General features: G+C 39.1%; 4 protein-coding genes across 4 annotated transcripts; 1 reads left to right on the top strand and 3 right to left on the bottom strand.

Annotated features, from left to right (window-relative positions):
• Nucleotides 1–1106: 1106 nt before the first annotated feature.
• Nucleotides 1107–1846, top strand: N7533_000012 (uncharacterized protein; the record flags this gene model as incomplete). Its single annotated transcript, XM_057096662.1, has 3 exons — nt 1107–1193; nt 1262–1510; nt 1619–1846. The coding sequence occupies 3 exons, from the start codon at nt 1107–1109 to the stop codon at nt 1844–1846; spliced, it is 564 nt and encodes a 187-aa protein (XP_056965155.1).
• A 960-nt stretch (nt 1847–2806) lies between these two features.
• N7533_000011 (uncharacterized protein) lies at nt 2807–3575 on the bottom strand (the record flags this gene model as incomplete). Its single annotated transcript, XM_057096661.1, has 2 exons — nt 2807–2979; nt 3452–3575. The coding sequence occupies 2 exons, from the start codon at nt 3573–3575 to the stop codon at nt 2807–2809; spliced, it is 297 nt and encodes a 98-aa protein (XP_056965154.1).
• Nucleotides 3576–4821: 1246 nt separating this feature from the next.
• N7533_000010 (uncharacterized protein) lies at nt 4822–5595 on the bottom strand (the record flags this gene model as incomplete). Its single annotated transcript, XM_057096660.1, has 2 exons — nt 4822–4992; nt 5053–5595. Coding segments are annotated over 2 exons (714 nt in total), but the record flags the coding sequence as incomplete, so codon positions are not given.
• A 3709-nt stretch (nt 5596–9304) lies between these two features.
• On the bottom strand, nt 9305–11703 carry N7533_000009 (uncharacterized protein; the record flags this gene model as incomplete). Its single annotated transcript, XM_057096659.1, has 3 exons — nt 9305–9834; nt 9905–11348; nt 11395–11703. 3 exons carry the CDS (start codon nt 11701–11703, stop codon nt 9305–9307), a joined length of 2283 nt encoding a protein of 760 aa, XP_056965152.1.
• Nucleotides 11704–12760: the final 1057 nt, after the last annotated feature.

Below are 12760 nucleotides of genomic sequence, written 5' to 3'. Positions count from 1 at the left end.
GTTCAGCAATCACTAAGCAAAATCTCTATTCTATCTCTACGGACCCTACGACGCGCATTAAATATAACTGTTCAAGATAGTCAAAAGAGGATACTTAGCAAGCTGCCACCAGGATGCTAAATATCAATTGTACTTGATTGCTGGACGTCTCCATTCCGTCAGCTATTTATGGCTATTATAGGCTACTTCTTGGATGTAGATTGGAATTATTGTGAGGTTCTCCTTGGGTTTGAGCATGCTCCAGGCTCATATGATGGCGAGAATCTAAGCAAGACTGTTTTAAAGCTACTAGAAGAGCATGACATTACTGATCGTGTTTTGTCAGTCACAACTGACAATGCAACAAACAATGCCATATTGATGACTAGTGTCCAAGATACTATTCGATCAAAGATACAGCAAGATACAGCTATCTTCCGAGTACCCTGTATCTCATATGTGATTCAGCTCAGTCTGAATGATCTCCTTGGGAAATTGAAAGTAGCTCCTTTAAATTCTCAGGCTGAGTCAGAATGGTCGGATGAGCGAACCCATTTACTACAATCAAAGCGTGGAGGTCGACAGATTGCAGATACTCTCAGGAAGGTATGATTGATCTATCTCTAAATTATATTATTTTAGTTTTTACTAATAATGTAACCCCAAGATTTGAGAATTTGCTGTCTTTGTCAATGCCAGTTTGTAGCGCCGAGAGGCATTTCTTGAGCTTCAAAAACAAGAACCTCGTCTTTACCCAATTCAAGATGTCCGCACACGTTGGAATTCAATATTCTTAATGCTCAACCGTGCAAAGAAGCTATAGCTAGTATTTGATCTCTATTGTAGAATGCATTAATATCTGTATTTCAAACTTGACTAAGAGGAATGGCGTCAGGTTGAGTATCTTCTTCTACTTATAAAGCCGTTCTTTACCTTTACAAATATTCTTTCAAAAACAAAGGATATTACAGTCTATAATATCTTTAGTATCTATAACAAGCTCTTCAACCATCTGGATGAGGCTGAGACTAAGCTGAAGAATAAAGGTGTGATTTGGAAGAAATATATGCTTCAGGCTCTTGGTGCAGTAAAGAGAAAACTTGCAAAATACTATGCTGCCACTGACAATGAAGTATATGGCGATATATATGCCCTTGCTACGATTCTTTGCCTATCAAAGAAGCTCCGATATTTTCAATCTGCTGACTGGTGAGGTGAGATTGACTATGTCAAGCGTTACAGGGATGTTCTTGAACGAGAATTCATACGATATAAAGACCAGATAAGTCAAGATCTGGCCCCAGATACCCAAATCACATCCCAAGAGCCTATCAGCTACGAGGAGGATCTTGAGATGCTATGTGACTCTCAGAATTATCTCTTACAGGAGATTGAGAAGCCAGAAGATGATGAGATTGCCCGGTATCTAGTAAAGGGTCTAGTGAAAGGTAGCCCACGCCTCTTCTGGAAGCAGAATGAGCATGAGTATCCTGTTCTTGCAAGAATAGCACGAGATATTCTCTCAATCCCTGTGAGTGGTGCTGGTGTTGAACGGCTCTTTAATAGCGCGCGAGATATCTGTCACTATCGCTGAGGTCGTCTTTAGCCAGATACAATCAAAAAGCTAATGCTGCATCAGTTCTTATCTAACTTTGAGCTTGAACAAAGTGCGTTAGATATTGTGAAAGAGTATCTTGATGTTGGAGAAGCTGCAATGCTTGATCAGGCTTACAAACCAGTTCCTTCTCTTGAGGATCTTGAGCCGATCAGTAATAATGAGGAGGAGGATCAAGAGTGTATTTCAGAGGATATCCTAGAGAATGGTTCCAGTGAGGATCATGATCAACAAGAGGAAGACCAACATTAAGGGGGCAAAAGACCACGTTCAGTAAGTCTAGAAGAAGATGATGATTTACCACAACGGCCAGATGAAGAGAATATACAAGTGCGGTCAGGACGGATTCGGAAACAGCCAAAGATGCCAGCTGGGTTTGAGATTGCAAAGGCCTAAGCAGATCTGCAGATTTGTTGAGAAGAATACAGCTTGTAAATAGGTTCATCTATTCTGTATACTTTATTTATAGCTGGTAATACTCTTTCAGTTATTATTCAAATAAACCAGTAGTCAGAGATTAAACGAAGGAGAATCCAGTACAACAAGAAACTATCAAATACGGGAAAACATGCACAATTTATGCACTCCGATTCTGGACTAAAACCTTGGCCAGTTTGTCCTGTTTATTATCCATGGATATCCATGCATATCCATATGGATATAGATTCAATATCCATATCCATAACTCATGGATAATGGATATGGAATGGTATCTATATCCAAAAATTATGGATATGGATATGGATATCCATGGATTTTATGGATACTGCCGCAGCCTATCTTCTAGAAGAAACTAAACTTCCTTAGATACTTTAATAACTATAAAGATTAGACCTGGCTAGAACCCGCGGGTACCCTCCACGACCCTGACCCTCACCTCCCCATGCGGAGGGTCAGGGTCCGAGACCTGGACCCGCGGGGAGGGTCGCACCCAGGCCGACCCTCATGAGGGTTACCCGCGGGGACCCTGAGGGTCGTCAAACATAACAAACAGGTAAAAGACGTGACTGGGCGTCAATTGCATAAATTATGTAGAAACAAGCTGTATTTCATTGTAATTGTAAACTAAAAACTTCATCATTGTATAGCCTTACAGGAGGATACACTCCTTATTGCATCCATAGGTTCATCCTCGAATAGGGGTTTAATTTTTGAATGGTTTACATTACATCTATAGCATAGTGTCTAGTCATAGTTCTAACAAGCCAAGAGTCAAACTATATACCCATCCAGTAGTCTCGACTTCTTCTGTATCCTACCTGATACACGATGCTGCGTATTAGGGAAGGATAATAATAGGTTCTCCTCCGGGTTCACAAATCCATCGGCATCAGAATCTTCCTCATCACCAGAAGTGACCGCAGGCCGCTTTCCAGCGGCAACCGCTGAGAGTGGCGGTACGTTTGGGGTTGTTTGCATAATTGATACAGCAGCCGGTGTATCAAGACGCAACTCAATATCCTCCTCCTCGTCATCACTGATAGCCTCGAAGGTATGTGTCTGGACATCAAGTGCTTCTGCCGAAGCTGCTATCTCATGGTCTAAGAGATACTCTTGGAGAATTAGCCGCTGCTCCTCCTCAATATCAAATTTTGTTGTACACATGTACAACATAATATCACGAATAGTCTCTGGATTCAACGACCCCCGGCGGTAGTGGCATACATCCCGAGCAGAGTTAAACAGACGCTCAACTCCGGCACCAGTTGCTGGAATTGACATGATATCACGGGCAATGCTTGCAAGAACAGGGAACTCTCTCTGATGATCTTTCCAGAAGATCCGAACAGATCCTTTAATAGTATCTAATCAGGTGAGGTTAGTTATATGATTCATTACATAGGCTTATTTACTTACCACTCTGGAGATATTTGGTAAGCTCGTCGTACTGTGGAGCAATTGATCGTGGTGAAGAATCACCGTCAAGGGCCCTCTCTAGCTCCGATTCAGTTATTAATAACTGGCTATTAGGCTGTATCATATCTGATGGTATACGTTGGCTATATCTCTCGAAAAGAGACTGAAGACTCTTGCGGTATTCTTTTCTATAGTCCTTTCCTATCTCAGGATCTAGGTCCCAATCACCTGTTGAAAAGAACTCTATCTTACTTGATGGCGCTAAGATCGTCCCAATTGCATAAAGATTACCTTCGATATTATCTGTCTCGCCGTAGTATTTCTTTAGTTTCTCCTTTGCAGCCTTAAGGGAGGAAAGCATCAGCTGTTTCTAGTGAACTTTCTTTCGACGAAGCTGACGAATTGATCTTTCAAGATGATCAAAAAGCTTGTTATAAATCCTAAAGATAAGGTGGATACTTGAGTCTTTAGTACGACAAACTAGTGTAGTAAGCGTAAAAAAGGGCTGGAGAATATAAAGTAGATAGTCAATCTGCCGCCACCCCTTAATACTCAATGTAAAATGGGTTTGGGTGTAGTCCTTGTAGTACTTGTTGAATATGTTATGAAGTCTTTTCGCCCGCCGAAGTATCAGAAATGTCGAATTCCATCGTGTACGGACATCCTGGATTGGGAGAAGCCTTATCCTAGTATTATTAGATTGAAGATTTAAGAAGGCTTCTTTGCGTTGAGGGCTTCCGTTGATATAAACTGTAAGGCCGCGAACCTATAAGGATTATTATCGTTATTGGATTATGATTCGTAAATAGAAGCTTTAAGCTTACCTTATTTAGAGTATCGGCGATCTTATGTTTCTGCTGGCGTGCACGAAGTGAATGTACACGATCTTCAGACCATTCCGTCTCGGTGTTGTTATTCTTCGGGGCGGCCTTAATTTTACCAAGTAAATCAGTTAGACTCAATTGAATAATATGTGTAAGGTAGGGCACTTGGACAATTGTAGAATCTGTCTCTTGCTGTAGCGTCTTAGTCGAATTATTTACCGCTGCGATAAGTGTCTTATTATTAGACGCATTATCAGTTGTCACCGCCAGTATACGGTCAGCGATCTGGTGCTTCTCTAGGATCTGGAGAACAACCCTACCGAGGTTCACTCCAGTATGAGATCCAGATATTGGCTCAAACCCAAGGAGAACCTCGCGATACTCCCATTCCTGGTCTAGGAAGTATCCTGTGATAGCCATGAATGCTTGCTGGAATGGAGAAGTCTAACAGTCAAGCGCAATCGACATTCTTACACTAGATGGAAGCCGTTGTAGTGTCTCCTGTTGATGTTCTATAACAAAATCCTGAAGGCGCTCACGAATCACCTTTCTTGATGGAACACTTGGTAGTGTGGGTGCTAGCCGTGTGTAGGAAAGGAGGTCGTGGAATTCTTGATGTTCGACAAATAGGAAGGGTAAATGCGATACAGTGATCAGGTTTAGGATCTTCTGCTCCCATATTTGCTGGGTAAAGGTAGGCGCTGGTCTTCTCTCAGCCTAAATAATAGTGAAAATAGTATTAGTATTAATATTAAATATAGGCTGGTTCAAATATACCGCGTCACTAAGTAGTTGCTGGATATTACCCTTCTTCGGTATTCGCTGTCGGCACCTTAGCCCATCGAGATGTTTCTGCATCAATGAGGTTCCAGTATGGTTGGTAGTTGGGTGCTCAAGAATTGTACGGCACCGTTTGCATATAACGCCTGGCTTCCCATCTTTGGTATTTGCAACTTGTTGAAACCCTTTCCAGCACTCTGCACGACGGTTCACATCCCAGTTGATCCGCTTCTTCTTACCAAAGTCGGTTTCAAGCCACCACTGAATAAATTCTGCGGTCATTGTAGTTGTAAAGACAACGTACTCGTTGATACGGTCTGGTTTGATTCGTGTAAGAGTGTCTGGGGCCTGAGGTGCCACGCGCGATCGATGGGTTGGAAGGTCTGGAAGGTCTGGAACTGATCCAAACTGACTTTCGGATAGTAGTTGACTCTGGCTTTCGCGTTGGGATAGGGAATCGTTAGGAACAAGGTATTGTAGCGTGTCTAATTGCACCCCATCGAAGCTAGATGATGCGTAGACATCGGAGAGCTGCGACATGACAGATTTAGTAACTAGAAGATAGTACTATGACTGAGGAAGAAGAGAGTGAGGAACTTACTGTTTAATTTGTAGAAAAAGATACGCAAGATTCTTGGGGCATCCGTTCATCCCTGTTCTATATGCTAGAATTGATCTATCATCTTTTGTTTCCACATAGCTAGATCTGATTGGCTAGCATAATAAACGAACCTCAATGAACCTCAAATAGACCCTCGCTTACCCGCAGCGACCCTCAAATAGACCCTCGCTTACCCGCAGCGACCCTCAAGGGGACCCTCACTACCCGCATCGACCCTCAAAAGAGACCCTCAAGTTGAGAAAAAGTCTTGATCAGAACGACCAAGTCCAATAATTGCAATCTTTGAACCGGATTTACAACATATTTAGATTATTTGTCCTGAATTCTTGAAGAAAAAGTAATAGAAGAAGATATAACAGCTCAAATGATGTAAAAATGAGGTTATTTGAACCACGTTTTTATAGCTTTCTTAAAAAACAGTGGTTCTACAAATGAAGATACACATAGGTTACACTATCTGCAATATATATATTTACAACTTTACATGCATTTTTGTCGACAACCGCCACTGACCACCCCCTATATCGATATCATCAAATATTACTTGTAATCTGTGGGTGACCATGTCTACGGTTTACTTTTACATGAATATTTATTTATAATTCGCTATATTGATGGAGTATTCAGTAAAATATCTACAAATTGACGGAACAGCTATAAAAAACATAGATGAATCATCAATTTTATGCAACCGAAAGAGGTAAGGCGTCGAAAATTTATGCAAATGCGGGTCGTTGAGGGTCGCCGAGGGTCCGCATACTGAACCTCAACGATCCTCAGGGTAGGTTGAGGGTCGGAAGGTTGGAACCTCCCCTCAAGAGGGGAGGTTCGAGGTTCTGGGGTAGGGACCCATGCGGAGGGTCGTAGCCAGGTCTAATAAAGATATAGGCTTAGTTTCTATATACTTTTATAAACTAGTAAGGTTTTAACTATTCTATTATCTCTCTTTTATATTCAAACCACTATTATCTCTACTATAATACTAATATAATTTATATCTCTTAGATAGTTATATTTAATAATAGTATTAGGGATCCAAAGAGATAAGGATCTCTATTAATTATAATACAGAAATACAAAAACTCTTATTTTATCCCTCTAGAGTTATATATAGTAATTAAAATAGTCTATATATTATAGGTAGGAGTATCTTATTAACTTATTACTTCTAAAAGAAAAGTACTATACTTAGCTTAGTTAAAGCAATATTTCTAAACAAATTTATAACTAATAAGGTCTATCTCTATACAGATATCGATATCCGTATATATTTCAATATTATTTTAAATATAGATAGAAGTATAGAAGTAGGTAACTATTCCTACTTAAGACTAAGAGTTAGAATCTATAGAAACTAGTTTAACTCCTATCCTTTTCCTAAATCCTTTAATTAAATATTATTACAATAATACTAGAGTCTTAAGTAAACTTTCTGGATTCTAACTCCTAGAGCTTTTAGTAGTAAATAATATTTACTTACTTAGTGATCTAGCTTACTATAGTTAAAATAAGATTTAGAAGATATTTTATTAAAGGAACTAGATAGACTAGTCCTAGTAATATAAGTATAATTAGAATTACCTTTATTCTATAGGGGGAAACAGACAAGGTCTGTTTCTGAAACAAAGAAGGTTCAGATTTGAATTAAAATTATTTTAATTTAGATTTAAATTAAAGTTATTTTAATTTAGATTTAATCTTAGACTATAAAAGCTTCTTAAGTATAAGTACTTAGAACTCCTTTAATTTTATTCTTTACTATTAGATTAGTTTAGAAATAAGTTATTAGGTTATAGGTATTTCAAGCTTAAATTTAAATTACTATTAAATAGATTACACTTTTATACTTTTACTTTATTAAATTCCTATATACTTTATATTTCTTCTATCTATTCTACTTAAGTAGTAGGTATATTCTTAGTATATTATTAAATATATAGAATTAACCACTACTATAGCTTTAATATATAATAGTAAACTTATTTATCTTAGGATACCTAGGGTAGATAATACTCTAGATCTATAAGATAATAGTAAAAAGCCTTTAGCTCCTTATTAATTTACTAGCGACAGCACTCTATCTTATTACTAACTTCTCTAGTAAAGATATTTTTATTATATATTAGAGTAAGAGTCTACTCTTTAAAGTACTCCTAGCTACTAAAATATTTATCGTTGTTATCCTTAAGATATCTTTCTTCTATAGTCTAATCATTTTTACAATTAGAATTAAGATACTTAATTCCTATAAGAATCTTTATCTCCTTATCCTTATAGACCCTAGAGTTACCTCAGAAGATATAACTAAGTTAAGAGAGCTAATTTTCTTACTCCTAAATACTAAATAATCTCTTAAACTTATCAATCTCAAAACTCTCTACTTTCTTATACTTCTTAGCTTCGATTTGTCCACAATTTATAGATAGACTATTTAAAAAGTCTTCTGTACAAATTTTGGAGACTTAAGCAATAAGTTCCTTAAGATATATATAAACTGCTAGGAACTCCTTAAGATACTTAATTTTATACTTCTTCTTCTTGAGACTCTCTTAATCAAGTTCTGTAATACTTCTAGTTATTAGTTCACTTACAATTCCTTAGATCTGTATCCTATATAGGGGAGGGGATAGTGATATATTAATAATGTATTCAGCAGTCTCATAGATAGGTATCTAGTCCGGTATAGGTTCGATAGGGGTTCTAGGTTGATCCGGGATCGATTCAACCTCAGGCTATCGGATAGCCAGAGATATAGCAGATTCAGAATAAGTGCTATTGCAGGAGAATACGGGGTTTCAATACATAGAGGGCACCATCTTCAATCCTTGGATAGTCAATGAAGAAGAATCAGAATTGTAACAGTTACTAAGTTATCAAGCTAGAGACCTATAACTAGGTAAGGATATCGGACAGTAGAGATCAGATTAGATAGTTGATATACAGACTAATTCTTAACAAGATCAAGAATCCTAAATACTTGTGGGATCTTAAATACATTAGGGTTCGGGTGGGCCTCGATATACAGGTAGCTCGAAGGGGATTCAAGTGCGGATCGACGTCGAACGTCTGGGGTGCTGTATACTTCGAATCCCGTAACATATATAATGGCAATCTAAGGGACAGGCTAGAGACCTGTGACTAGGCAAGACTTCGGAGGGTAATCGAAGAATAGGAGAATCAACCAATAATATATATGAATAGTAACAGAGACTAATTCTTGAAAACTTTTAGAATAAAGGAAACACTGTATTAAGTTATTTATCCTGACTATTACATAAATCAGGTATAAATCAGTATCAAATCAGATATAAACCTCTAGTATAGCTAAGATTAGACTTCGGCACGACCCACGGGTACCCATGGGTACCCATACCCAACCCATCGATGGGTTAGGTTTTGGGTCCAAATCTCCGACCCATGATGGGTTATGGGTCGGAGCTCAAAACCCATAACCCATCATGGGTACCCATATGGGTACCCATATTGCTGTAAACAGGGCAAACTACGAAAAATCTCGTGATTGCATAATTAATGCAAATTTAGCTGTAATTTTAGGTATTCTAGTCACATGTAAAAGAACCTACATGATGATGATAATTGATTCAAATTAATTCTATTATTCAAATTCTAGTACTGCTCAAAATTATTGTCCTCTCTGTGTTTACGCTTCCTTGTAGACATCCGTAGCTGAGTCCCATTCTCTGGTAATAGAGGCTGCTGAGGATCTTGACCCTCAACACCAAGATCTATTAATTCAGTAGTAGAAGCTACAACAATATCCTCCTCCTCCTCCTCCTCCTCCTCCTCCTCCTCCTCATTATCACTAATCGAAACTATCTCAACATCCTGGAGATTCTCATCATTCTGTTCCTTTGACATCTCAATCTCATCCAACGTAAAATACTTCTCAAGCTGCTTCATCTCTGCCTCCTGGAGATCGAATCTTGATGCACACAGGAATAGCATGATTTCTTCAATAGTCTCAGACTTTAAACGGCCGCGTCGGTAATGGCAGACATCACGCGCGGTGTTAAAAAGCCGCTCAACACCAGCACCAGTTGCAGGGATTGAAAGAAAATCTCGAGCAAGCAATGCAGTTGCGGGAAACCGAGACTGGTTCTCACGCCAAAAATGAAGTGGTTCATCTTCGACTGGGTCTAGAAATAAATTAGTATAGAATATTAAAGATAAAGACTCTTTATGAAAGAGTTAAAGAACAAGACTGACCACTATCAAGATACTGAGCAGCCTCATCTCCAACAGGTTTTGCTATAGTCTTGCTCCCACTGAGCATCTTGTTGAGTTTTGATGTAGGTCTTGATGATGCCTGGGGTGTAGGTGAGGCTTGATCTCTGGCAAGACGTTGCTGATATGGAAGCAGTGCTGACTGGAATGATTTGCGATATGCAACACGCCACTGTTGCTCCCAGTCATCAGTTTGAAAGAACTGGAATTTGCTATCTGGTGCAACCATAGTACAAATCGCAAAGATATGTCCTTTCACACCATCTGTTTGCGAATAGTAGCCACCAAGCTTCTGTCGGCCAGCTTCAAGTGATTGGAGCATCTGCTTTTTCCATGGAATCCGCTTCTTCTTTAGCTGACCTATTGACTTCTCAAGATGCTCAAAGAGTGCATTGTAGAGCTTGAAAACCAGATGTGTAGTAACCTCCTTTGTCTTTGACAGCTCAGTAGTGTAGTCAAAGAAAGGCTCTGTAATACAGAGAAGATAATCAATCTGACGCCACTCCTCATTATTAAGCAACATCTCTTTACAATCATACTGCTCACAGAATGATATAAAGTAGCTGCGTAGTCGTTTGGCACGTCGAAGCATCAAAAAGGTTGAGTTCCATCGAGTTCGGACATCTTGAATAGGCACTAGCCTAGGTTCTTTAGGCTGAAGCTGGAGAAAGGTCTCTCGCCGTTGAGGACTGGCATGGATGTAAATTGCAAGATAGCGGACCTTGTTCAATGTGCCTGAAATCTCATGTTTCTGTTGTTTTGCATTTGCCTTTGCTGCAGACGATTGCCGATCGGTCCATTTTGTCTCAGCGGCATCATTTTGGGGTACAGCTTTAAGACGATCAAGAAGCTGATTCAGACAGAGCTGGATGACATGGGCAAGACAAGGGATTCGGATAACAGTGGTCTCACTAGAGAGTGCTTGCTGAATTGTATCCACCAAAGTTTTGTTGTTTGTCGCATTGTCTGTTGTAATTCCAAAGACTCGATTTTGGATGTTGTGATGGGTCAAGGTCTCAAGGAGAACTGCGCTTAGATTTGCACCAGTATGTGAGCCATATAATGGCTTAAATCCAAGAAGAACCTCTTGATATACCCAGTTGGCATTAACAAAATAACCAGTGATTGCCATAAAAGCCTGGTTATAGGGAGAAGTCCAACAATCTAGTGCAATCGATATTTTTGACTCAGGAGGAAGGGTTTTGAGAGTAGAGCGTTGTTTATCTTGGATAATATCTCGTAATCGTCGCCGAATCGTTGTTGCAGAAGGTATCATCGGAGGAGAAGGTGCTAAGCGTGCAGATCGGATAAGGGTGTGGAAGGTTGGATGTTCAATAAGATGGAATGGTAGGCGATTTAAGGTGAGAAACTGCAATAGCTGTGTCTCCCATGTAGTTTGTGAGAATGACTGAGTAGCTGTTTGGCCCTAAAATAGTTAATATAAGATAAATAATAGTAAATAGAGAACATACTTCTGATATTAGGAACTGAGAGATATCCTCTTTTCTGTTGGCCTTGACCTTTTGGCAAGCTGCTGTTTTGAGATGCTTTAACAGAGTTGATGTACCATATAGACTTCTGCCATTTGGTAAAATTGATGCAGGATGCTCTAAGATCCGGGCACAGTTTTTACACATAACCTTTGGTGCCCCATCTTTACAAGCGGCAACCTGATCAAAGTGACTCCAGATATCTGAATTGCGATTTGTATCCCATTTGAGATTGCTTTTCTGTCCAAAGTCTGTCTGGAGCCACCAATCAACCCAATCTGTGTGAGTCATGCTGTTGTAAAGTACAAATGCCTTTCTCCGATCGGGGCCAACACGAGTAAATAAGTCAGGGGGGGGAAGATTGCTCGGTCGGAGAAAATCAGGCTCACTACCTTCAATTGGACAAGAACCAAGAATACTGTTTGTCGGCGTAATAAGAGGATTTGAAGGAGTAAAATCAGTTAACTGACCTGTGTCCCCCTCATAAAGAGAGGGCAGAAAGTCAGACTCCTGGCTTTGGCCTTGGGACATATTGACACCAACTGAAAAATAGCTGTAGAGAAAGCGAGACATATTAGGAGAGAACATACCTTTAGCAAAGAGATTGACTGAACAGACAGATTCTTCTAAATCCAGCTGGAAAAGGGGATAAGTAAAAGCAATATAGGGAAATGATATTTTATTGGCTATGGGCACAGATCTGATCCACTGAAACCCATCACCAACCCATCAAGCCCATGTGATATATCGAAAGCCCATCAAAAACCCATCGGAAACCCATAATACCCATCAGAAACCCATTTAATACCCATTCCCAACCCATTTCCCACTTTTTGGGTCAAAAAAGATTTTGACCATGGGCAGTTTTTGGGCGAAAAACCATCCCACCTATAAGATAGACTCTTTGTCTCTAAAAGCTCTCTATTACCTGGGTATCTATAGTAAAAATGAATAAATAAATACTAGTAGACTTTATTCTCTATGAGTATTTATTAGTGCTCTAGATTTTGGTAGTTCTTGAAGTGAAAAGCATTTTTGATCCCTGTTATATTGGAGTATGTATTACCTTCCTAGAGATATATATCTCCATGTTCTTCCAAGGTTAAGCGTCAAAACAGCCAAAACATTACATACTACAAAAATAGAACCACTGCTACCTAAATTTAACAATTTGATCTGAAAAAAATAAATAATTTGATTCAAAGATTCTTCTGCTGATTTTAAAAAATGTATTTTGAGAAGAGACTGTAACTATACAGCCATGAAGTCATGAATATCAAAATTACAATGATCAGTCAGCTGAATTATCCATGCCAAGCCTCAAATTTATGCACAATATGGGTTTTTT

Source organism: Penicillium manginii (genome assembly GCF_028828005.1).
Source record: "Penicillium manginii strain IBT 31320 chromosome Unknown utg000001l:1.0-3466041.0:1.0-3467806.0, whole genome shotgun sequence".
In the NCBI taxonomy this organism is placed as follows: Eukaryota; Fungi; Ascomycota; class Eurotiomycetes; order Eurotiales; family Aspergillaceae; genus Penicillium; species Penicillium manginii.
The sequence above is the reverse complement of the archived record's forward strand: the minus strand, read 5'-3'. Positions and strand labels throughout refer to the sequence as shown.